At 39.8% G+C, this 26,741-nt stretch overlaps 1 protein-coding gene and 1 long non-coding RNA gene across 2 annotated transcripts in view; one reads left to right on the plus strand and one right to left on the minus strand.

Moving 5' to 3' along the window:
- The window catches only part of LOC133657233 (uncharacterized), a 972,718-nt gene that overhangs the window by 302,616 nt on the left and 643,361 nt on the right, over window positions 1–26,741 (plus strand). The window lies entirely within an intron of this gene.
- The window catches only part of bmp5 (bone morphogenetic protein 5), a 42,728-nt gene continuing 36,254 nt past the window's right edge, over window positions 20,268–26,741 (minus strand). Inside the window, exons 4-7 of the mRNA XM_062057651.1 lie at window positions 24,319–24,516; window positions 21,319–21,395; window positions 21,128–21,238; window positions 20,268–21,019 (exon numbers count right to left, since the gene is read on the minus strand). Coding sequence (XP_061913635.1) covers window positions 20,870–21,019; window positions 21,128–21,238; window positions 21,319–21,395; window positions 24,319–24,516 — 536 coding nt within the window. The 3' untranslated portion in view covers window positions 20,268–20,869. The remainder of the gene's footprint in view (window positions 21,020–21,127; window positions 21,239–21,318; window positions 21,396–24,318; window positions 24,517–26,741) is intronic.

The raw sequence follows: 26,741 nt of genomic DNA on the forward strand, positions 1-26,741 counted from the left end.
TAATTCAAGCCCTTTATCACGTTGGATTATCTAAAAATGCAGCTGCTTGGTTCACAGACTATCTCTCCAGCAGAACACAATGTGTACAGGTGGCTGGGACCACCTCTCCATTACTGGACATTACCAAGGGCGTTCCACAAGGCTCAGTGCTGGGGCCCATTTTATTTTATATCTACATAAATAATCTTTGTAATAATTTGTCAAATGCAATGTACCATTTTTATGCAGACGACACCATTATTTATTGCTGTTCAACCTCCATCACTCAGGCTTTTGAGTTTTTACAAGCTGCTTTTGATGTCATCCAGGCTCGCTTATTTGATCTTAAATTGGTTTTAAATACAGATAAAAGCAAGGTAATGGTTTTTTCTCATTCAAGGGTGCTACTGGAAAATATTCAAAATATTGTAACATCAAATGGAAACCCTATAGAGCAGGTCTTAAATTACAAGTACTTGGGTTTTACTCTTGATCAGGAGCTTTCATTTAAAGCCCATATTAACAACTTGGTCTCTAAGCTTAGGGTAAAGCTCGGTTTCTTTTTTAGAAATAAAAACTGCTTCTCTCTTAAAGTCAGAAAGAAATTGGTGACAGCAACTATCTTGCCTGTAATTGATTACGGAGACGTGCTTTATTTTAGTGCTTCATCTAAATGCCTCCAGTCCTTGGACACTGTTTTTCATTCAGCACTAAGATTTGTTACTGGCTGTCGTAGTCTCACCCACCATTGTCAACTGTATATGAAGTCAGACTTATCTTCATTGAGTGCACGCAGATACACACATTGGCTGACTATCATTTATAAGGCTCTTTTAGGTTTAATACCTCCATACTTGTGTACTCCGTTACAAAGAAAAAGCAGCTCTTATGCGTTACGTTCTAACAATTTGTATGTTTTAACTGTTCCTCATGTACGGACTGAATTTGGCAAAAGAGCTTTTGGCATTGCTGCCCCTATGGCATGGAATGCATTGCAGACGAAACTGAAACTTACAGAACTACTTCCATTTGGAGCCTTCCGTTCTGTCCTGAGGGACAAACAGCGAGAGACGTTTGCACAGTGCCTGTGTTTTTAAAGATGTAAATCTCTGTTGTTTTACAGTTCTCTTATGTATTTTAAAATGTATGTCTTAATGTATTATTTTTGAAACTGCTCTGTGACATGTGCTGTTGACCTCTTGGCCAGGTCACCCTTGTGAAAGAGATCTTGATCTCAATGGGTTTTCTTATCTGGTTAAATAAAGGTTCTATAATAGTCAATAAAAACAGTCATGACATTAGGTACAATCTAGAATCATCTCTTTCCGCAATACTTCTCCTCTTAGTGTATTCTTAAAATCCACTATGCTGGTGGTTGATACCAGATATTGTGGAAGTCGGTTCCAGTAAGTGATTGCCTTATATATTACAGTCTTTTTCAAAACATCAGTTTTGGGTTTAAGACGGGTGAAAGCACCTCTTAGGGCTAGCCTGGTACCATAGTTGTGACTGTCATTAGCAAGCAACAGCTGAGAATACAGATATGAAAGTTTATGGTATGTATAGATTTTTTTTTTAAATAAAATCAACAAGCTAGTCTTTCACCAACTCTCATCCATGACAATTCAGTATGCATGATCTCAACGCCGGTCCTAAATGAGCAATGTAGAGCTAGTCTGGCAGCTCGGTTTTGGGTAAACTGGATTTTATTGAGTTCTTGTTTAGATGCATTAGACCAGATTGCTGGGCAGTAGTCAATATGTGACAATACAAGGGATTGTATAACTTGCTTAGTAGTTGTGTTAGTTAAAAAATAGGCACTTCTTCTTATGATTGAAATGCTTCTGCTCATTTGTGTTACTATGTTGTTAATGTGAGTGGCCCAAGATAGTCTTTCATCTATTGTAACTCCCAGCAAACTGGCCTCTTTAACTTGTTCAATATGAACTCCGTTTAAAGAAACATTTAATATGCGTTCCTTTCTCTGAGCATGTTTTGAGCAAATAACAAAACATTTTGTTTTGGAAATATTAAGTTTCATCTTATTTTCTGTAACCCATTTAGAAATCTGCATGACCTCGTCTTGTAGTATACTGCTCAGCTCTGTGCAATTATCAGCATGAGCATATATTGTTGTGTCATTTGCGTAAATTGCACAGCAACCATTCTTTAAAATACATGACATATCATTTACAAATATTGAGTATAATAAAGGTCCCAGGCAACTTCCCTGGGGAATACCACAATATAATGATTTAATATTTGAAAGGGTTCCATTGAACATGACAGATTTCTGTCTGTTGACTAGGTAGCTTTTTGTCCAGTTAATCGCTGAGAGTTTAAAACCATAAGCAGACAGTTTTATAAGTAGTAGTTTGTGGTCAATAATATCAAAAGCTGCACTAAAATCTAATAGCACTGTGCCAACTAATAATTTACTGTCAATTTGTTTTAGCCAGTCATCTGTTAATTGTGTGAGAGCGGTGCATGTTGAATGGCCAGTTTTATATGCATGTTGAAAGTCTGAATTAATGTTATTTATAGAGAAATCATTTTGAATTTGCTTAAATATAATTGTTTCCATTAATTTTCCTAATACTGGTAAAATGCTAATTGGTCTACTATTCGATCCAGTCAATGCTTCTTTCCTATTTTTTGGTAGAGGAGTTACTTTAGCAACCTTCCATACTTGAGGATAGATTCCTTCTTTAAAATTTAAGTTAAAAATATAGCATATCGGACTGGCTATTATTCCAGCTGACAACTTTAAAAGTCTACTATCTAGATTATCATGACCACAAGGTTTGTCAGATTTCAATTCAGACAATAGATTTTCAATTTCCAAGACATTAGTGACTGAGAATTCAAATTTACATTATTTGTCCTGCATGATATCATTTTTAATAAGTGACTCAGATAGAATACAATTTACAGGAAACATGCTATTTCTTATAGTATCAACTTTACTTATGAAATAATTGTTGAAGTAATCAGCAATTTCTTTGGGCTTGGTGATAAAGCCTTCACCTGATTCAATAAATGCTGGTGTTTTTCCCATTTTATCTCTACCCATGATTTGATTGAGAGTACTCCAAAGTTTGTTGCCATCATGTTTAATTTCTTCATTTCTAAATTGGTAGTACACCCTTTTTTTCTGTTTATTTAATTTGGTGACTTTGTTTCTTAAAGAGCGATATGCTAGCCAGTCCTCTGAGCTACCTGAATCTACAGCAGGGGTCACCAACGCGGTGCCCGCGGGCACCAGGTCACCCGTAAGGACCAGATGAGTCGCCCGCTGGCCTGTTCTTAAAAAAAAAAAAAAAAAAAAAATTATTATTATTTTTTTTAAATCAACATAGAAAAAACACAAGATATACTTTGAATCAGTGCATCAACCCAAACAACCTCCCCCCCATGCACACTCATCCACACCCACTCACACAAAAGGGGTTATTTCTTTGTGCTACCAATATTCTGGTTCCCACAACATAGACAACACATCTGCAAGGGACGCAGTCCCTGAAGCACACATGATTGTATAGGCTGCTGGTCCACTAACATTTTCATTAATCACTATTTTTTATGTAATTATTTTTATATTGTTTTACTTTCTTTTTTATCCAAGAACATGTTTTTTATTTATGTATCTTATTTTATTTTATTTTTTTTAAAAGGACCTTATCTTCACCAGACCAGGTTGTCAATGAAATTAGATTTGTTTAAAGGGTTTTTAAAACCAGGTCCAGTCCAGATAATGTCCAAGTCGGACTCAGCAACACACACCTTCATTCATGTACACAGAAAAAAATTAGGGAACACAACAGATTGCATATAATTTATAAACAAAATTACATTTTCAAAATAAGCATTTATGTACAGTCCAGGTTATGTCCAGGTCACTCAAATTAGGGAACACAACAACAGATATCATATAATCTATAAACATAATTATACTTTCAAAATAAGCCTTTGAGGACCTCCCATCATTTGTTTATGTTTTTTGGCATCATTATCATTTTCAACCATGTAACTTTCTAAAGTTAAAAAATACTGAATACATGTTTTAAAGAAAGTAATACTAAGTGAGTATCTGTTTTTGGCCTTAAAAATAAACCTTTGCCGAGTACTATAATTAAATTGACTAAATCATGATTGTCAATGAACTCTCCTAAAATAACAGAAACCACATTAAGCTTCATAAACAAACCAATCCTTAAACACATTTTTTCAACGTCCACCCAAAACGAAGACACAATATGACAATACCAAAACAAATGCAGGGTGGATTAAGACTCCTGACAACAAAATCGGCAATCATCTGACTCTGTCATATTCCATAATTTTAACATTTTCCCCGTGGGTAAGAAGTTATAAATAATTTTAATTTGAAAATAACGATTTTGCACATCGATAGTAGTTTTATAGATTAGTTTGAACATTGCATCCCACGGCAACGGGCAGTCAAAAAAGTCCTCCCATTTTCCATATGTGTTGTATGGGACAGCCTTCAAAGATTTCTTTATTAAATAAAAATTATATATTTTTCTATTTATTTTAGTTCCTTTTTGCCAACTAGAATTTCTTATTAGAGGTTTACAAACTAATAATTTAGTAGTTCCATAATTAATTATTTGTTTCCATCTTTTCCCAATTACTCCAGTTACCGTAATTTCCGGACTATAAGCCGCTACTTTTTCCCCTCGTTCTGGTCCCTGCGGCTTATACAAGGGTGCGGCTTATTTACGGCCTGTTCTTCTCCGACACCGACGAAGAGGATTTCGGTGGTTTTAGTACGCAGGAGGAAGACGATGACACAATGACTAAAGACTGACTTTTCATATACCGGTAGGCTGGTTATTTTGATAACGTACAGGCGAGCACTTTGTATTACTTTGCACCGTTGTATTATTTGTACTCTGCACGAATGCTGTTCGCCATGTCAAAGATGTGAAAGTTTGATTGAATGATTGAAAGATTTATTGTTAATAAATGGGACGCTTTGCGTTCCCAAACAGTCATCTCTCTCCCGACAATCCCCTCCGTGGTAACAGGAACCCCTATATACTACAGTAATTACACATCAAAACCCTGCGGCTTATAGTCGGGTGCGGCTTATATATGGAGAAATCTGTATTTTCCCCTAAATTTAGCTGGTGCGGCTTATAGTCGGGTGCGGCTTATAGTCCGGAAATTACGGTAGTTGATTAAATGAAAAGCTTGAGCAAGCATCACCATACATTGTTGTAAATTCATCATATTTCATTGATAATATCATTGACAAAAATGATTCCTCTTTCTAACATATTTTTCCAAAAGAAAGGCTTTCCATCTGTTACAATATTAGAGTTCATCCATATTATCTGCTGCAAAATATTGTCTCTTTTTTCTGGCACATCAAATTGAAAACACCACCATGAGTGGATTGTTTCCTTTATGAACCCTGCCATGTTTCCCAGCAGACTCTCTCCATATGAAAAATGGGAGGGGATCACTTGTAAAAAAGGATACAATTTCTTTTGATACAGTACATGTTTTTTGTCCAACAGGACATTTGTGTACCACTCAGTGTTTAAATACATCTTTGGAACAATTGATGCTTTTAAAGACAGACACATAGCTTCAAGGTTGAGAAGTTTCAGGCCCCCATATTCATACTCATTGTACAAAACCTTTCATTTAATCTTTTCTGGTTTGTCGTCCCAGACAAAATCGAAGACCCTCCGCTCATAAATCTTAAAAAAGTTTTATGATGGAGCTGGTAATGACAAAAACAAATAAATAAATTGCGGAATAATTAACGAGTTGACAATAGATATTTTACCATACAAGGTTAAGGATTTCCCTTTCCATAATTGCATAATTTTGTCCAGCTTTCCTAGTCCATTATCATAATTTACTGAGCCTAGATCTTCCAGATTATCTGGGACAACAACACCAAGTATGTTAACTGGTCCATCTGTCCACAAAACAGGCACTTTGTATTCCATTCGAATGGACGTTCCCTTTAGATTTCCGATCCTTAACATTTTACATTTATCATAATTAAGCTTAAGGCCAGATTGCTGTGAAAATATGTCCAAAAGATTAAGAAAGTTCCGCAAACAATGAGGAAAAATATTTTCTTTGTGAATCAGCCTTTTCTGACATGAACTTCATCAAGAACAAACACAGAACACGCCTCACTGATGCACATCTGCAAGACTCACTCAGAGTTGCAGTGTCAAGTTACACACCAGAGTACAACACACTAGTTAACAGCATGCAATGCCAGGCTTCCCACTAACTAAAAAATAAACAGATAACAGATTTGGTGTCCAGTTCAAAGTGTGACATGATTTAAAAATTTTAGAGTTGACTTTTGTATTTTACATGAGTTATTATTTGTACAAACATGGTGCAAAGTAATTCATGATTTGCTAAAACATGTTAGTGGCTAGCTAGTTAAAATGGGATATTGTGATTTCACAAGATTGTCTTAGAAGGGATCATTTGAAAATGTTCAATTTGAAAAATGTACACTTAGTGAAAATATAAAAATAAAGTGTTGCATTTGATATTTATCTGTTTCTATATATATTTATTGTGAGCAATCATTAAGATGATCAGTGTTCCCACAAAGATAAATATAAACAATTATTAATAATAACATAGAGTTAAAAGTAAATTGAGCAAATTGGCTATTTCTGGCAATTTATTTAAGTGTGTATCTAACTGGTAGCCCTTCGCATTAATCAGTACCCAAGAAGTAGCTCTTGGTTTCGAAAAGGTTGGTGACCCCTGATCTACAGCAACTCTTTTCAGTTTATCTCTATCTTTCATCAAGTTTCTCAGGTCAGAGTCAAGCCAAGGGGCTTTGACAGATCTGACGGTGAGCTTCTTGATGGTTGCATGCTTATCACAGACAGAAGAAAATGATTTCATGAATTCATGCAGAGCTGCTTCAGTATGCTTTGACTCAAATACACTGTCCCACTGTATGTTATGTACGTCTTCAATAAAGGCATTATCACACAAATGTTTGTAGAGTCTCTTATATATACTGCTCCCCAAGGGGATGGGTCAAATGCAGAGGGCAAATTTCACCACATCTAGTGTGTGTGTGACAATCCTTGGTACTTTAATCTTTAATCTTAATATAATTGTAGGTCCAACTTAGGATGCAGCAATCATGTTATGATCACTAAATCCAATTGGCATAGAAACAACCTTTGAGCATTTATCTACTGAATTAGTAAAAAGATGATCTATGCAAGTTGAAGACTATACACCTAAATTGTTCATATTTATTCTGGTTGGTAGATTTATCATTTGAGTTAGGTTACATACAGTGGCAGTGTCATTAAGCTTTCTTTTCGTAGGGCAGTTTTTTGAGAGCCAGTCAATATTTAAGTCTCATAAGACAATGTTTTTCAACCACTGTGCCGCGGCACACTAGTGTGCCGTGAGATACAGTCTGGTGTGCCGTGGCCCGTGGGAGATTATGTAATTTCATATATTTGGGGTAAAAAAAAAATTGCAAACAAATAATTATAGTCTGCAAATAATGTGCCGTTGTTGAGTGTCGGTGCTATCAAGAGCTCGGCAGTGTTTGATTGATTGATTGATTGAAACTTTTATTACTAGGTTGCACAGTACAGTACATATTCCGTACAATTGACCCGGATACGTTTTTCAACTTATTTAAGTCGGGGTCCACGTAAATCAATTCATGGTAACAATAACAATGTAACAATGTAATACTCTTCCATATCAGCAGGTGGCAGCCGGTAGCTAATTGCTTTGTAGATGTCTGGAACAGGTCGTGTGAGAGACAATGGTTTGTCGTGAACCCAATATGCAAACGACAGTGGGAGGCAGCATGCAGGTGAAAAGGTATCTAATGCTAAAACCAAAAATAAACAAAAGGTGAGTGCCCCTAAGAAAAGGCATTGAAGCTTAGGGAAACTAAAACTGAACTGGCTACAAAGTAAACAAAAAAGAATGCTGGACGACTGCAAAGACTTACAGCGTGTGGAGCGTCCACAAAGTACATATGAACATGACATGACAATCATCAATGTCCCCACAAAGAAGGATAGCAACAACTTAAATATTCTTGATAGCTAAAACAAAGCAGATGCAGAGAATAGCGTTCAAGGAAGACATGAAACTGCCACAGGAAAACACCAATAAAACGGGAAAAGCCACCAAAATAGGAGCGCAAGACAATAACTAAAACACTACACACAGGAAAACACCAAAAACCTTAAAATAAGTCACAGTGTGATGTGACAGGTCGTGACAGTACACCTACTTTGAGACAAGAGCTATAGTGATGCATGCTTGGTTATGGTTTAAAGTCATATCCAACACTTTCGACAACGACTTTTTACTGTCAATATCGGCTGCTGAGTTTCATTTTTTAATGATTTCTGCCGGTGGTGTGCCTCAGAATTTTTTCAATGAAAAAAATGTGCCTTGGCTCAAAAAAGGTTGAAAAACACTGTCCTAAGAAATACATTTCTCTGTCTGTGTCAGAAACATTCTGAAGCATTGCACAGATTTTTTCAAGATATGCTGCATCGGAGGAAGGTGGTCTATAGCAGCAGCAGATTAGTAATGGCTTTAGAAGTGGCAAGTGAACCTGGCTTCAGATTGCTTCTACATCTGTCAAGTCGAGATCTTCTCTTCGCTTTATTGGAATGTGGTCTTGTACATAAAAGGCTACTCCTCCCCCGTGTCTGTTTCTATCAAGTCTAATTATATTGTAACCTTGTATAAATACTTCAGTATTGTCAATTGAATCATCCAAATGAGTTTCAGAAATCGCTATACATGTAGATCATTTTCAAACATTATTTTACTCAACTCAATTACCTTGTTTTTCAGACTACAGATGTTCAAGTGGGCAATTTTGAGTCCTTTTTTGGGAAGTTTGATAGACATTTAAAGTTAGTAAGGATTTGCAGAATAGATGTCAACTCCAAAAACACAAAAAAACATATAGATCAGCAAACCACAAACTATGCAAATTTTTCCAAATCATTCAAGCTCTTGACCATTAGCACTTGTGCCTGCTCAGGTGCACCATTTAGCTTTATGTAGACTTTGCAATTGGACGACCATGTTGCTTATATTTTTCCCTCTTTGCGTAGGTACCGAGCTCTTTTTGCAATAACAGCATTGCTCTTGGTTAAATGTTCATTGAGATAAACATTTGATCCCTTGAGCATCCTACTTTGTCGCAAAAGATTGATTTTGAATTTTCTATTTGCAAACCTCATAATGAGTGAACAGCACCAACTTATTGGAACTAGTGTTGTCCCCATACCATTATTGTGGTATTGGTACCAAAATGTATTTCGATACTTTGATACTTTTCAAAATAAAAACGATCGCAAACAATGTCTTTATTGGCTTTATTTTAACAGAAAATCGTGTGATTATGTTTCTTTTTGCACTCAATGAGCAATTTTAGAACACCGAGATAAATCTGCATTAAATAACATACTGGACAACTTTTATTTTAGTTGTTAGTAAGCAAACAAAGGCTCCTAATTTACCTGCTGACGTATGCAGTAACATATTGTGTCATTTCCCATTCTATTATTTTGTCAAAATTATGAGGGATAAGTGTGTACTTTAGTCACCAGTAGAATACAGTGATTGTAAGTAGCATAGTAAGCTCTTGAGTTGTATTACTATCTATTTTGATATTTGCAATCTTAAAAAATGTTTATTGTTAATGGCAGCAGTAAATCACAGTAATTTGTATTACATGGAGCTAATGTTATTGTAATGACAGCATTAATAAGAGCCATTGTAGTACCGTAGGGCGCCAGCAGGGGGGGCGCTGTGCTGGGAGCTATACTAGGGGACACCTGACATCCTCCTTGAAGTCATTCCAGACGTGAGCAGAACGAAGTTGTGTCCGTGTATCTGTCTGCTCAAACATCTCCCTTCTCAGGTACAAGTGTCTTTATGTACATCGTTTTACCCCTGGGCGTATTTTTATAGTGTTTAAACATGTTTGAATTAGTGATGGGATCGGCAGTTCTTTTGACTGTACTGAATCACTAGAATCAGTTCCTTAAAATGGTTCGTTCAAAAAATTCGTTCACCGAATCCCCCCCCAAATAAAAAAAATAGGGGGGTAGGGGGGCGTGCGTAGTACAGTACAGTGAAGACATTCGCGGGAGAAGCAGCAAATAGGCGCCCACACAACAACAACACTAAGGGGGCGCCCCTTAGTACAGTACGTAGTACAGTACAGTGCAGACATTCGCGGGAGAAGCAGCAAATAGGGTGAACGCGAGTCCCCTGCGTAGGGACTCGCGTTAATCTAACAACAACAACAGTTGCAGTAGAAGGGATAATAATAATAATAATAATAATAATAATAATAATAATAATAATAATAATAATAATAATAATAATAATAATCAGAATTGATCCCCAAGGAGAAATTTATTTTTGTTCCAATAACTGTGTAAATAATAGCCTATGTATGTGTACATTCATTAGTTATTATTTTTATTTTAAATCTTCTCAAAACAGCCTGCCCTACTCTTTACCCCCCGCCAGTAGACTGCTAGTAGACTAGTAGTCTACTCTCATAACTTTATGTGTTGAGATAATGGGGACGTGTGTTTGTTTTCATGTGGCTTGTTTTCATGGGATCGGCAGTTCTTTTGACTGTACTGAATCACTAGAATCAGTGACTGACACAGCGCCACACTGTGGCCGCAGTTCAGTACGTGAACCGAATCACTTCTTCAGTTCTTTTGACTGTACTGAATCACTAGAATCAGTGACTGACACAGCGCCACACTGTGGCCGCAGTTCAGTACGTGAACCGAATCACTTCTTCAGTTCTTTTGACTGTACTGAATCACTAGAATCAGTGACTGACACAGCACCACACTGTGGCCGCAGTTCAGTACGTGAACCGAATCACTTCTTCAGTTCTTTTGACTGTACTGAATCACTAGAATCAGTGACTGACACAGCACCACACTGTGGCCGCAGTTCAGTACGTGAACCGAATCACTTCTTCAGTTCTTTTGACTGTACTGAATCACTAGAATCAGTGACTGACACAGCACCACTCTGTGGCCGCAGTTCAGTACGTGAACCGAATCACTTCTGCAGTTCTTTTGACTGTACTGAATCACTAGAATCAGTGACTGACACAGCGCCACACTGTGGCCGCAGTTCAGTACGTGAACCGAATCACTTCTGCAGCAGCAGTACAGTTTAATTGCAAATCAGCATTATTATAATGATGATGATAGCTACTAAACAACATCAACAACAACAGTTGCAGTAGAATGGATAATAATAATAATAATAATAATAATAATAATAATAATAATAATAATATGAATCAGAATTGATCCCCAAGGAGAAATGTATTTTTGTTACAATAACTGTGTAAATAATAGCCTATGTATGTGTACATACATTAGTCATTATTTTTATTTTAAATCTTCTCAAAACAGCCTGCCCTACACTTTACCCCCCGCCCCCGCAGAGCAGAGAGCGAGAGCGTTGTCGTTCACTGAGTGATTCATGTCGTTAATCCGCGGTGAACGAATCGTTCGCTCAGTCCCTCCCCTCGCCCTCTCATTGGCTGCGTCGTTCGCCGACGTCGAGGGTTCAGTGAGTCACAGAATGCGCCAGTTCCACTCATACCGGCATGGTCGCGGCGGAGCTCAACTGAACTGAAAAAGGAACAAATCAGTTCATGAAGTGATTCGGTTCAGTACGTTCACACAAAAGATTCGTTCTTTCGAATGAATCGTTCGCGAACGACACAACACTAGTTTGAATGGGTATATTTTGATGTAATGCGTCTTTTCAGTCGACGAGGCTTTATACATGATCAAGCTAACGCTAAAGCTAATTGCACTGCCGATGTTGAAGCTGATGCTAACTTTATCAATAGTGTTAAATATATAGAAAGGAACCGTGCATAGATAATGATTAACTTGTGTATATTTCTGCTGAAATGTGTATTTATTACAGTTTCTGGGACTAGTTCAGTGTAGTCTGTTTAATATTAAGGAAGGATAAGTGATTTTTTTTTAGGCCCCTTTTTTTAGGTTATCCAGGGTAAATCCCACCTAACCTTATCCACACACACACACAATAGTCGTTTAAAACCCCCTCCCCCCCTCCGTCAGCCGGCGCAACGCGACCTAGTATGCGTGCGCGGAAAATGCTTACGTCATAGTCACCTCCAGTGTTGCTTAGTGTGCAAGTTCTTAAATTTAACTTATCGGATCAATATCCAGTGTTGTGGTATTTCAATTAACTGGAATCAAGTGTGCTGTGGGGCCCTACTGAGTGAATCACACCTGAGCCATCATACATTAATCAAATCTTTAATAAACACGTGAAAGTACACAATGTGGTAAAGAACATTTTACGACAATAAAAACTAGGGATCTAGATATCTGGTCAGGATACTCCTCACTCTTTTGCCTTCACTTCATTGGCCATTTGTTTTTGGTGACTTTATATACTCTGGACGTAGACCAGTGGTTCTTAACCTTGTTGGAGGTACCGAACCCCACCAATTTCATATGCGCATTCACCGAACCCTTCTTTAGTGAAAAATAAAATGTTTATTTTTTTCAAATTCAAGACAAAGTTATATGTTTTTGGTAACACTATTCTAAGTAACAAAGACCTAATTTAGAGTTATTTGGACACTAGGGAAACATATTCTAAGTAATAAAGACTTAAATTAGAGTTATTTGGTTAAGGTTAGAGGGTCCGGGTTAGAGGGTTAGGGTTATAATAAGGCCATGCCGAATAACGCATTAATAAGTACTAAATAATGACTAGTTAAGAGCCAATATGCTACTAATTTGCATGTTAATAAACAACTAATTAATGGTGAATATGTTCCCCATATTAAAGTGTTACCATGTTTTTTTACTGGTGCACAAAATGAACCGTGCATGAACATCACCTTGTTCAAACAGCAAAACCAACACAGTGCATAAACTCACAACAAATTACACACCTGCAAATCAGTCAGCTGTTGCCGTATCCGTAATACGCCGATAAGAAAAAGTTTGTATTTACACGATGAGTCGGGTGTTTTGACCTCCGCCGAACCCCTGAGGCCGACTCACCGAACCCCTAGGGTTCGATCGAACCCAGATTAAGAACCACTGACCTAGACGTTGAGTCCGCGACATACATGGCGGACAATAACTGATAGTCTGCTTTGCCAGTCCAAAAGCTTTCGCCATTTTCTGTAGTCTTCCCTCGACGGCCAGGTAATACAAATTATTTTGATTTAGCCTTTATTTAACCAGGTAAAATCCCATTGAGATCAAAGATCTCTTTTCCAAGGGAGACCTGGCCAAGAAGGCAGCAGCAAGGTTACATTAAAAACAGTAAACAACACATAAAACATTAAATTTACAACATTAAAACTTGTCGTGTGGACATAGGGGGCGGTACCTCTGGATTGGCAGACCGGGGTGGTGGTTCCTCTCTTTAAGAAGGGGAACCGGAGGGTATGTTCCAACTATCGTGGGATCACACTCCTCAGCCTTCCCGGTAAGTTCTATTCAGGTGTACTGGAGAGGAGGCTACGCCGGATAGTCGAACATCAGACTCAGGAGGAACAGTGTGGTTTTCGTCCTGGTCGTGGAACTGTGGACCAGCTCTATACTCTCGGCAGGGTCCTTGAGGTTGCATGGGAGTTTGCCCAACCAGTCTACATGTGCTTTGTGGACTTGGAGAAGGCATTCGACCGTGTCCTGTGGGGAGTGCTCAGAGAGTATGGGGTATCGGACTGTCTGATTGTGGCGGTCCGCTCCCTGTATGATCAGTGTCAGAGCTTGGTTCACATTGCCGGCAGTAAGTCGTGACAAAGGCTGCCCTTTGTCACCGATTCTGTTCATAACTTTTATGGACAGAATTTCTAGGCGCAGTCAAGACGTTGAGGGGATCCGGTTTGGTGGCTGCAGGATTAGGTCGCTGCTTTTTGCAGATGATGTGGTCCTGATGGCTTCATCTGGCCAGGATCTTCAGCTCTCACTGGATCGACTCGCAGCCGAGTGTGAAGCGACTGGGATGAGAATCAGCACCTCCAAGTCCGAGTGCATGGTTCTCGCCCGTAAAAGGGTGGAGTGCCATCTCCAGGTTGGGGAGGAGACCTTGCCCCAAGTGGAGGAGTTCAAGTACCTAGGAGTCTTGTTCACGAGTGAGGGAAGAGTGGATCGTGAGATTGACAGGCGGATCAGTGCGGCGTCTTCAGTAATGCGGACGCTGTATCGATCCGTTGTGGTGAAGAAGGAGCTGAGCCGGAAGGCAAAGCTCTCAATTTACCGGTCGATCTATGTTCCCATCCTCACCTATGGTCATGAGCTTTGGGTTATGAACGAAAGGACAAGATCACGGGTACAAGCGGCCGAAATGAGTTTCCTCCGCCGGGTGGTGGGGCTCTCCCTTAGAGATAGGGTGAGAAGCTCTGCCATCCGGGAGGAGCTCAAAGTAAAGCCGCTGCTCCTCCACATCGAGAGGAGCAAGATGAGGTGGTTCGGGCATCTGGTGAGGATGCCACCCGAACGCCTCCCTAGGGAGGTGTTTAGGGCACGTCCAACCGGTAGGAGGCCACGGGGAAGACCCAAGACACCTTGGGAAGACTATGTCTCCCGGCTGGCTTGGGAACGCCTCGGGATCCCCCGGGAAGAGTTGGACGAAGTGGCTTGGGAGTGGACAGTCTGGGCTTCCCTGCTTAGGCTGCTGCCCCTGCGACCCGACCTCGGATAAGCGGAAGAAGATGGATGATGGATGGACATTAAAACTTGCTCACATAAAACATGTGCATACAGACAAGGTAGACTGCAATCCTTTCACAGAAGCTTTAAACTCATTTAATGTAACAAGGGTTTGAAGTTAAAGATTCGATTGTAGGTTATTCCATGCATTCAGTGCTGAAAACCTAAATGCTTTCTTGCCCAGTTCAGTTCTTACTTTGGGGACGACAAATTGCAGAACATTCATTGAACGAAGATTGTGACTTCCTTGTTTCTTTGTTAAAAGACAAGACAGATAAGATGGAGAGATACCCAGGATGGTTTTGTAGATGAACACATACCAATGATTGCACAAAAAAAGCACACAGTACCTTTTTTATCACATCCGCAGGAGCCCGCATTCTCGTTGACTCTCCTTCGACAAATGGACAAAGTTTTTCGGTAAGTAGAATCACAGCTGACCTTGACCATGGAAAGTTATCTTGCCGTCTGAGAAGTGTTGTATCCCAAATAGCTGCAAATCGCTTTCTCTTAAAGTATTCATGTGTGATTTCCACAAGCATCTGTACATGTAGAAGAAGGAGAAACACGGCCATGTCTGGTTGACTTGCCTTCATATTTCCAGTGGTTAGCTCCGAGTTACGAAACTGCTTTATTATGAAGCTGGCCGTGGCGCGTTCTTTCTGACGTCACTTTCTGTGTGGGGCGCGGTCTTTCTGGCGTCGCTTCCTCTCCGAACTCAGTTTGTAAACGATCAATGAGTCCATACAAAGCTAAGAGCCGGAGATTCAAGAAATACACGCCGCACTTACCCGTGTAAAAAATTGTCCGAGGAGGGGAACCTTAAACAATGGTTTAGTGTAGCTGAAACGGGGCTTAGGCTAAATAATTTTTCTTTTAAGGGGTTAAACGACTTAGTGTAGACATGGCCTTAGATACTGTCATTAGGCTAAACATGTAGTCTCTTCTCACGGATATGACCATCACCTCTGCATACCAATGTTTTATTGCCTTTTCTTCCGCGAGAACTAATCCAATCCACACATAAATGTCAGTACTAAAGGGCCCTATGTTATTATGTGCCCAAAGTGAAATACCTACTATTTAAACTGGTGGTTTGCTTTCTCCCAGATGAATGTAAACATTTACCATATGCAAAACATAATATGAGTTAATTAATTCACTTCATTAACAAATATAAATTAAAAAGGAATTCAGAATATGCGACTTTTTCCACCTCAAAAAAGGCTAAACTGTGGTGTAAACCTGAGTTACTGAGGTTCTCGACTCTGAATGGCAAAGCACCGAGAAGACATAGCACACTTGATTAAATAGAGAAAATAAAAATCTTAACAAAGTTTCAGAATGCAAACTAGCGAAAGGGTTATTACCCCTGCAAAGGAAACGCTACACCTCTGGGGTGAGGCACCGTGTCCAAGTTCCAGCGGGCTGACTGTGCGGTTCGGTCCGCAAGAGTTTCCGGTCTGACAACAGCGAGTCTTGACGAGCCTCGAGCACGTCCCCCATGTAGAAACATCCTCCCAACACTGTTAATAAAATATTATGTGCAGACAAATTGATTTTTTAGAGTAAGAGATGTGGGAGCTGAGCCAAAATACAGTCATTTGTTTGGTTTACATGATATCACACCAGGAAGCAGCAATTGCTCTTTAGTGACCACCAAAATTGTAGGCAGATAGAAATTATCGCTGACTCTCTATAAACCAGGGATGCTCAAAGTGGGGCCCGCGGGCCAATTTTGGCCCGTTGTGTCATTTTGTTTGGCCCACCAATGGGTGTAATACATAGTCATACTGACCTCTTTCAAGCTGCACAATCATGTCCGCAAGGCTACACTGTTGTCCTGTGTGGTTAGGGTTAGGGTTATAAATTTTGATGTCTATTTTACTGTTTTAATTGGTTTTACCCTTTAAAATAGTTTTTAATCATATTTATTTTTTATGTTGTCTCTGTATTGGTTTTCTATTCATTTATTCTTTGTTTTTATTCAGTCATTGGTGTAGCATAATATTGTTTTTAATATTATTTTTAATATTGTTTTTAATATTGTTTTTAATATTGTTTTTAATATTGTTTTTAATATTGTTTTTAACATGGCTGTGCAGCACTTTGGAAACATTCTTGTTGTGTAAATGTGCTATATAAATAAAGTGGATTGGATTGGATTGGACACTGTAAAAAAGTCAGGAGGTTTTACTGTCACCTGGCAACTCGGGTTCTAGAAATGTACCGTAAAATCCTCAGTGGTACCGTATTTCCATTTACAGTAATGCACTGTAAGAACAGGGAACATATATTTTACGGTAAAAAAGTAGCAGCTCCGTCGCCAGAATTTTACGGTTAAAAAAAGTGACGCTGTTTTTCAATTTATAGTAATGCATTGTAAAAAATATGCCTCTAAAATAGATATTACGGAAAAAACTGGCAGTAAACAGAATTTAAACATGAAAACAACAGTGGTAAAACACGGTAAATCTTACAGTAAAATTGTATTGATGCGTTCATGTATTCACACTATTTTGTTAGATCCACTATGGACTGGACTCTCACAATATTATGTTAGATCCACTCGACGTCCATTGCACCGCTCGCCCAGGGGGGGGGGGGGGGGGTGTCCCCACATCTGTGGTCCCCTCCAAGGTTTCTCATTGTCATCCCATTGGGTTGAGTTTGTTCTTGCCCTGATGTGGGATCTGAGCCGAGGATGTCGTTGTGGCTTGTGCAGCCCTTTGAGACACTCGTGATTTAGAGCTATCTAAGTAAACATTGATTGATTGATGATAGTGACTGAGCTGCCACTAAAATCTATAGATTTTTTTACAGGGGAAGTAGTTGCGTTTGAATTTTAGACCTCCGCTCTATGGTAAAGTTGTCAGTTTTTGCTGCTCATTGAAGAAGGATAATCTTGGTTGCCATGCTCTCCCTACGTCCTAGAATGAAAACCTAAACCCTTCCAAATTTAGCATCCTCCATACGTCTAATCTGTCCGGGTAAAGTTTGAAAGCGATCAGATAAAATATCTAGGAGGAACTGGTTACAAAAAACACCTGGAAATTGAAAACAGTGAAGAAAATTACCTTTCAGAATTTGTTGAGGTTGAAAATGTACATAACAGATGCAGAGTTGCATGAATTCGGCACACAACTATGTGACAATTTCTATTACCTCATATTTATTTAAATTGCTGTTTGGCCCGCCATTGGCACATTTTCACTTTGGCCCTAGAAGGCCAAACGTTTGGGCACCACTGCTGCAAACTATTTGTCTGCACACAAGAGTATTTTACCAAAATGTAAAGAATACATGAACGCATCAATTTACCTTCCCAGCACACCTGCTGTACAGAGTCTCAGTAGGTATTAAATGGCCTTCCTCCCACAGAGGAGGAGGTGGGTTAAATATCAATGCCTCGACTATTTCAAGACAGCCTGGACAAGTACCAAACATGTTTATTTTTGTTTTTTATTTTAGAAAAGACACAGTGTCTGATTAGAGTGGAGGCCACTAAGGAAAGTGCCTGTGAATACATTAATTATCCAGGTCCTTGTTTTGTTTTGATGTGGGTGTTGTTGGTTTGGACCCCAGGATGCAGAAACGGCCGGTGAAGTGCAGGTAAAATGTATTTAATTTAAAAAAAACAACGGTACAGAAGGGGAGCGCACGAGAAAAGGCTAACAGTCACAAAGCTACGCAACATGGGGCATAAAACGCATCCTGATTGGCAACCAGGAAAAGGTGTGTCCTGATTGCCAATCAGGGTCAGGTAAGGGAGCCAGCACTCAGACAGGAAAAATAGTGACAAAAATGAGGCAAACAGAAAATGGAAACAAATCAAAAAAAGAGCGCTGGGTATTAAATACAAAACCCAAAACCAGTAAAGTTGGCAACATTGTGTAAATTGCAAATAAAAACAGAATGCAATGATTTGCAAATCCTTCTCAACCTATATTCAATTGAATAGACTGCACAGACAAGATACTTAATGTTCAAACTGGAAAACTTTTATTTTTTGCAAATATTACCTCATTTTGAATTTGATGCCTGCAACATGTTTCAAAAAAAGCTGGCACAAGTGGCAAAAAAGACTGAGAAAGTTGAGGAATGCTCATCAAACACTTATTTGGAACATCCCACAGGTGAGCAGGCTAATTGGGAACAAATGGGTGCCATGATTGGGTATAAAAGCAGCTTCCATGAAATGCTCAGTCCTTCACAAACAAGGATGGGGCGAGAGTCACCACTTTGTGAACAAATGCGTGAGCAAATTGTCCAACAGTTTAACAACAACATTTCTCAATGATCTATTGCAAGGAAATTAGAGATTTCACCATCTACAGTCCGGAATATCAAAAGGTTCAGAGAATCTGGAGAAATCACTGCACTTAAGCGATGATATTACGGACCTTAGATCCCTCAGGCAGTACTGCATAAAAAAGCAACATCAGTGTGTAAAGAATATCACCACATGGGCTCAGGAACACTTCAGTCAGTGTAAATGCAAGTTAAAACTACTATGCAAAGCGAAAGCCATTTATCAACAACACCCAGTGGCGCCGCCGGCTTCACTGGGCCCGAGCTGGTTTAAGATGGACTGATGCAAAGTGGAAAAGTGTTCTGTGGTCTGACGAGTCTACATTTCAAATTTTTTTTGGAAACTGTGGATGTTGTGTCCTCCAGACCAAAGAGGAAAAGAACCATCCGAACTGTTCTAGGCGCAAAGTTCAAAAGCCAGCATCTGTGATGGTATGGAGGTCTATTAGTGCCTAAGGCATGGGTAACTTACACATCTGTGAAGAAACCATTAATGCTGAAAGTTACATACAGGTTTTGGAGCAACATATGTTGCCATCCAAGCAACGTTATCATGGACGCCCCTGCTTATTTCAGCAAGACAATGCCAAGCCACATTCTGCACATGTTACAACAGTGTGGCTTCGTAGTAAAAGAGTGCGGGTACTAGACTGGCCTGCCTGTAGTCCAGACCTGTCTCCCATTGAAAATGTGTGGCGCATTATAAAGCGTAAAATATGCTGTACATCAAGCAAGAATGGGAAAGAATTCCATCTGAAAAGCTTCAAAAATTGGACTCCTCAGTTCCCAAACGTTTACTGAGTGTTGTTAAAAGGAAAGGCCATGTAACACAGTGGTAAAAATGCCCCTGTGCCAACTTTTTTGCAACATGTTGCTGCCATTACATTCTAAGTTAATGATTATTTGCAACAACAACAAAAAAAAGTTTTTCAGTTCGAACACTAAGTATCTTGTGTTTGCAGTCTATTCAATTGAATATAAGTTGAAAAGGATTTGCAAATCATTGTATTTTGTTTTTATTTATGAATTACACAACATGCCAACTTCACTGGTTTTTGGTTTTGTAAAACAAAATGCAAGAAATTACTAATAATTGTCATGTCATTGTATTCTCTACATTGACTCCATCGCAATTGGACGGTTTGGATCTATCAAGTCAAGAAAAATAAAATATTACAGTTTAGAAGTGATATATTTATTAAAAATACTCAATACTTTACATGGGATATACTTTGTCCAAACATCACATAAAGTAGGGTCACAGAGGAATAAGACACCTTTTTGACGTAAAAAAAAAGATGACATCTTTGGTAAAGGCAAGTGAACAATAGATTATTGACAATTTCATGTGGAAAGGTAAAAGAAACAAAAAATAGCAACGGCGATAAAAGATGAGCAGGATTAAAGTCACATTTTCTTCCAACAGTCACCTCAAGTTGCGAGCTTAACGTTTTTGGTGTGTTTCTAAAAACATCCTCGCTTCAAAAGAGCGGATTTGCAATAGAATAAATAGAAAATGACTTGGCAAAGTTAAGAAGACCTTAAAAGGGTGTCTCTTGATTCCAGTGAAGTGATGATTTATAGAAAGGAATATATGCCAACGGACATAATTATGTTAGATAAGCACAATGCGGAATCGACATTATTGCTAATCATTTAAATATCACAGTATTCAGTGCTATTTGTGAACAGAGAATAAATTAGGTAATAAAACTTTATATACATAACACTGTACAAGCACATCATATCCCCAAGCCTGATGTGTTTCCCAAACGTTGCAAAGAACATAAATTAAACTAATGGCAACCACAAGACCTCACCACCATATTTCGATACTTCTTGAGGATGACGTTGGAGCTGTCGTCGAAGTAAAGCACTGAAATAGCATTGAGTTTGGTGGGAGCGCAGCACGGCTTTGGCACGTTTTCAGGAAACATTAAATGGACCTAAAACCAGCAGAAAGCGAGGTGAGAATGTTGCGGCTTAGACATGAATCACCGCCGCGGAGAACAGGAGGATGACAATGACATGTCGAATGTGGAGCGAGAACTCACCAGGGTTTGGACAATGGCGTGATTTGTTGCGTTCATGTGCGCGTTGAGTGGAAATGAGCATTCGCCGTCACAGTAAAAAGCGGCGTAGCCTTCAGGCGCTATGATCCAGTCCTGCGTGGGGAGAGTATTTTCATTTATGACTTGATTATGTGCGATATTATTTATATTTTGCTTAAATAGATTTGTCCTACCTGCCAACCCAGATCACGGAAGCTGACATAAAGCTCATGCTTCTTGCAGGCTTGCTTTTGCTCACTTGTGTTATGATCTGAAATACAAACGGGGCGAATAAGACATTATTGGAATAACATGAATGTAACTCCGAGCCGTAACGTTAGTGTTAACACAACACAAGGGCCCGTTATAAAACACTCACGTCAAAATGTATTTAAAGCTGTAATTTTCTGGTCAAATTACAGCACGTTGTTGCTTTAAAAACATCAAGTGTTTAAAAATGTCAAGACTGCAAATGTGGGCACTGCACCCTGTGGCAATTTTATCACTGGCAACAAATTTGTACCTGCAAAACTGCAAGAATAGCAGTCACGTCGAGTATTAATTGAGCCACAATGTTTTTACAGCCTGCGGGGAGGTCTTGAGCATGCATGGGACCTGATATGTACACTACCGTTCAAAAGTTTGGGGTCACCCAAACAATTTTGTGGAATAGCCTTCATTTCTAAGAACAAGAATAGACTGTCGAGTTCCAGATGAAAGTTCTCTTTTTCTGGCCATTTTGAGCGTTTAATTGACCTCACAAATGTGATGCTCCAGAAACTCAATCTGCTCAAAGGAAGGTCAGTTTTTTGGCTTCTGTAACGAGCTAAACTGTTTGCAGATGTGTGAACATGATTGCACAAGGGTTTTCTAATCATCAATTAGCCTTCTGAGCCAATGAGCAAACACATTGTACCATTAGAACACTGGAGGGATAGTTGCTGGAAATGGGCCTCTATACACCTATGTAGATATTGCACCAAAAACCAGACACTTGCAGCTAGAATAGTCATTTACCACATTAGCAATGTATAGAGTGTATTTCTTTAAAGTTAAGACTAGTTTAAAGTTATCTTCATTGAAAAGTACAGTGCTTCTCCATCAAAAATAAGGACATTTCAACGTGACCCCAAACTTTTGAACGGTAGTGTACGTTAGCAAATATGCGGTCAAATACAGAATGACAATGTTAGTACTTCTGATTAACTTTATTTATGATTATTTTCCACACCACCAAAGAGACAGTGGGGATTAGCAAGAACACCTCAGTCCACAAACAACAACGAAGGACAACAAAAGTGTTTGTAAACAAACACATTTTATTCCAGAGGAGACTGAGGGCAGCCAGAAAACGGGCCACTGCAACAAAGTGAAGACTGTACAGCAGGGGTCCCCAAACTACGGACAAAAACATTTGTTTATTTTATTTTATTATTATTTTATCTGTCCTTACACGGGGGGTCGCTGGAGCCTTTCTCAGTTGCATTCGGGCAGTAGGCGGGGTGCACCCTGGACAAGTCGCCAACTCATCACAGGGCCAACACAGATAGACAGACAACATTCACACTCACATTCACACACTAGGGCCAATTTAGTGTTGCCAATCAACCTATCTCCAGGTGCATGTCTTTGGAGTTGGGAGGAAGCCGGAGTACCCGGAGGGAACCCACGCAGTCACGGGGAGAACATGCAAACTCCACACAGAAAGATCCCGAGCCCAGGATCGAACCCAGGACCTTCGTATTGTGAGGCAGACGCACTAAGCCCTCCTCCACCGTGCTGCCCGCCTAAATAGCATGTTAGCATCAATTAGCTTGCAGTCATGCACTGACCAAATATGCCTGATTAGCACTCCAACAAGTCAATAACATCAACAAAGCTCACCTTTGTGCATTCATGCACAGCATGACATTTTTGGTGGACAAAATGAGACTAAGAAGGAGTGGAAGATTTTACATGTAAACAAACTGTTGCGTCACAATCCACACTACGGTGAGTTCAAGAACCGCCGAAATTAGTAGGACAAAACGATGTTCACCAAATACTCTCATCAGTGTACACACAAACATATTAAACAGTGGGCTTTCTAACAATTGGGAAGGTTTGTGACGCCATGGCAAAGTTGGTAGAGTGGCCGAGCCAGCAATCGAAGGGTTGCTGGTTACTGGGGTTCAATCCCCACCTTCTACCATCCTAGTCACGTCCGTTGTGTCCTTGGGCAAGACACTTCACCCTTGCTCCTGATGGCTGCTCGTTAGCGCCTTGCATGGCAGCTCCCGCCATCAGTGTGTGAATGTGGAAATACTGTCAAAGCGCGTTGAGTACCTTGAAGGTAGAAAAGCGCTATACAAGTATAACCCATTTATCATTTATCATTTATGTTTGTCCTCAGACAAAAAACATACTAAAACCCCAAAATTATTTCCCCCCATATTTTTTCATTTTCAATCCTTTCTTAAAAATGCTCCAGGGAAGCACTATAGAGACGCGGGTTGCTGACCCCCGGCCCAAGAGTATTACCGTAATTTCCGGACTATAAGCCGCACCTGACTATAAGCCGCGCCAGCTAAATCTAGGGGAAAATACAGATTGCTCCATATATAAGCCGCACCCGACTATAAGCCGCAGGGTTTTGATGTGTAATTACCGTAGTATATAGGGGTTCCTGCTACCACGGAGGGGATTGTCGGGACAGAGATGACTGTTTGAGAATGCAAAGCGTCCCATTTATTAACAATAAATCTTTCAATCATTCAATCAAACTTTCACATCTTTGACATGGCGAACAGCATCCGTGCAGAGTACAAATAATACAACGGTGCAAAGTAATACAAAGTGCTCGCCTGTACGTTATCAAAATAACCAGCCTACCGGTATATGAAAAGTCAGTCTTTAATCATTGTGTCATCGTCTTCCTCCTGCGTACTAAAACCACAGAAATCCTCTTCGTCGGCGTCGGAGAAGAACAGGCCGTAAATAAGCCGCACCCTTGTATAAGCCGCAGGGACCAGAACGAGGGGAAAAAGTAGCGGCTTATAGTCCGGAAATTACGGTATATTGTCAATGACGTACGGTATCGTTTTCCGGATAATATAAAATAGACTAATAAATAAATACAATAATATAACTAGTCTCTTGTTGTAGCTGCTTTTGCCAATAGAAAAGAATCAGAAGTATTACTTGAGTGACTGTACCTCCACTATTCGCTGCCCGAGACGATTCCTGCTGGTGCGTGGATTTATTGCGGTTGTGGTTCTTCCTTTTCCCACCAGCGGCTCTGACCGAGCGAAGCAACACCCCGCTGGCCTTGAAGAAAGCAACCAGGAAAGGCTGCTGGGACTGAGGCCCATTGCGTCCCACAATTCCGGCAGATTTCATGTTGATACTGCGCCCTTTAAAACATAACAATTATGATTAAATATAGAGGACAATATAGGGCTATAGTGGCCTAAGAACACCACACTTTGCAGGCTTTTCTCTCTCACTATATATAGACAGTGTTTGCACACACCTGCTACTATATTAGGTGCACTAAAAGGATGTGATGACACTTTCTGTTGAGTCATTTTCAGTGGATAGTAAATCTATACTGCTATAAATGTACTCGTTTAGTTTCAAAACAATACTTTCCCACAACAAAACACGTTCAAATGCTATCAAGCACATTTTATTCAAGCAGAAACCTAAAAATGCAGCCGAGTTGGTCACATTATAACACCTCGGTTCGTCAATATAGTGACAGATGTATAATTTTCTTAAAAGAGGACCGTTTTTTCTGACTTATAAATGGTGTTAGAATGTTGGATACTCGCATTAAACAATTCCAAAGTGTCAAATCATAAGGTTCAAAGTAAGAAACCTCTCTTACACAAAAAAATACTTTGTCTGAACAAAATAATTTGCACCTATGCACTTTGGCGTGAACTTGCATGCAGTTTTGAATACCTGTGTCCGTGGGGTTTTGCAGTCTCGCTACGTTGTGATGTCACAGCAAGGTGGATGTACTTACTGTATTTTGACATTAAAGGCATTATATTACAGTTTGTGTACATTTAAAATACTTCCTTGTGGTCTACAAAACATTTAATGGTGTTTTTTGGGTCAAAATTATGCATAGCATATATTTTAAAGATCTTCAAATCTTCAAGCCGCTTTCTGACAGTCTCTTCAGGATGCGGTCTTATTTTTTGCGTCCACTTTGACTGCCTCTTCTCCCCGCCATCTTGGTGTTAGTGCTTCCATATGGAGACTATGGCAGATTTAAGTTTTAACCATATGTTACTTTGTATTAGAAATAGCAACAGCGTAGGATGCATGTGCATGTACGAGCCAGTCTGCCCCACAACAAGAGGATAGAGAAAAAAAGGAGCTTATTGACTACAACGTCAAACTACAATTGCGGACTCGCACAAACCTCTTCGGCTAAACCAGGGGTCGGCAACCCGCGGCTCCGGAGCCGCATGCGGCTCCTTGACCACTCTGATGCGGCTCAGCTACATACATGCCGACCCCCCCGATTTTCCCAGGAGATTTATGGATCTCAGTGTCTCTCATAGATTACTCCCAGGGAAAAAATAATCCTACTTACACTCTAATTACTAAATAAAGGGCGCGCCCTAATTGCACTGCAGTAATTGTCCTCTATAGCATTTACACACAGCGTGCCAGTCCAGCCACATGTTGCATGTTGTTATTACTTGCACACACAGGAGACAGCAAAGCATACTTACTCATCAGCCACACAGCTTACACTGACGGTAGCCATATCAAACAACTTTAACATTGTTACGTTACAAATATGCGCCACACTGTGAACCCACACCAAAAAAGAATGAAAAACACATTTCTGGAGAACATCCCACCGTAACACAACATAAACATAACACAACCATTACCCAGAATCCCATGCAGCCCTAACTCTTCCGGTCTACATTATACACCCCCGCTACCACAAAATCCCCCACACATCAACCCCCCCCCGCCCCCCTCTCCGTGAGTTGGTTGAGCGGAAGAGTTAGGGCTGCATGGGATTCTGGGTATTGGTACCGTCAGTGTAAGATGTGTGGCTGCTGAGGTAGTACGCCTTGCTGTCACTTACGTGAGCAAGCCGAAATTGCAGTCTACATGTAATCGAGCAGGTACACTGTTAGGGCAGACTGTAGAGGGCGCCAAATGCAGTGTCATCACGCTCTGATATTCGGGAGTCTCCCGGGAAAAATGAGAAGGGTTGGCAAGTATGACCCTATCAAGCGCCATTCATTCGAAACTCGCGGTCTGCGCTAACATCAAATTTCCACATTAAACGAAACTCGCGGTCTGCACTAACATCAAATTTCCACATTGAAGTGCGTGCCGGTGCGTGTGTCGGAGACCCCTGGTTAACATAGCACAAAGCATTTAAGCTTTGTATGCGGTGTTTTTCATTTTAAATTTTTTTTGTGGCTCCCATTACTTTCTTTAATTTGTGAAACTTGCCAAAATGGCTCTTTGAGTGGTAAAGGTTGCCGACCCCTGGGCTAAACCATACCATATATGGAAGAACCTGCTGATGTCAGTCACAACTGGGAAAAACGTCACAAATTGGGCAAATTCCAAACGGCTCGCTTGGAGGAAGTTT

Source organism: Entelurus aequoreus, linkage group LG09, assembly GCF_033978785.1.
Source record: "Entelurus aequoreus isolate RoL-2023_Sb linkage group LG09, RoL_Eaeq_v1.1, whole genome shotgun sequence".
NCBI lineage: Eukaryota > Metazoa > Chordata > Actinopteri > Syngnathiformes > Syngnathidae > Entelurus > Entelurus aequoreus.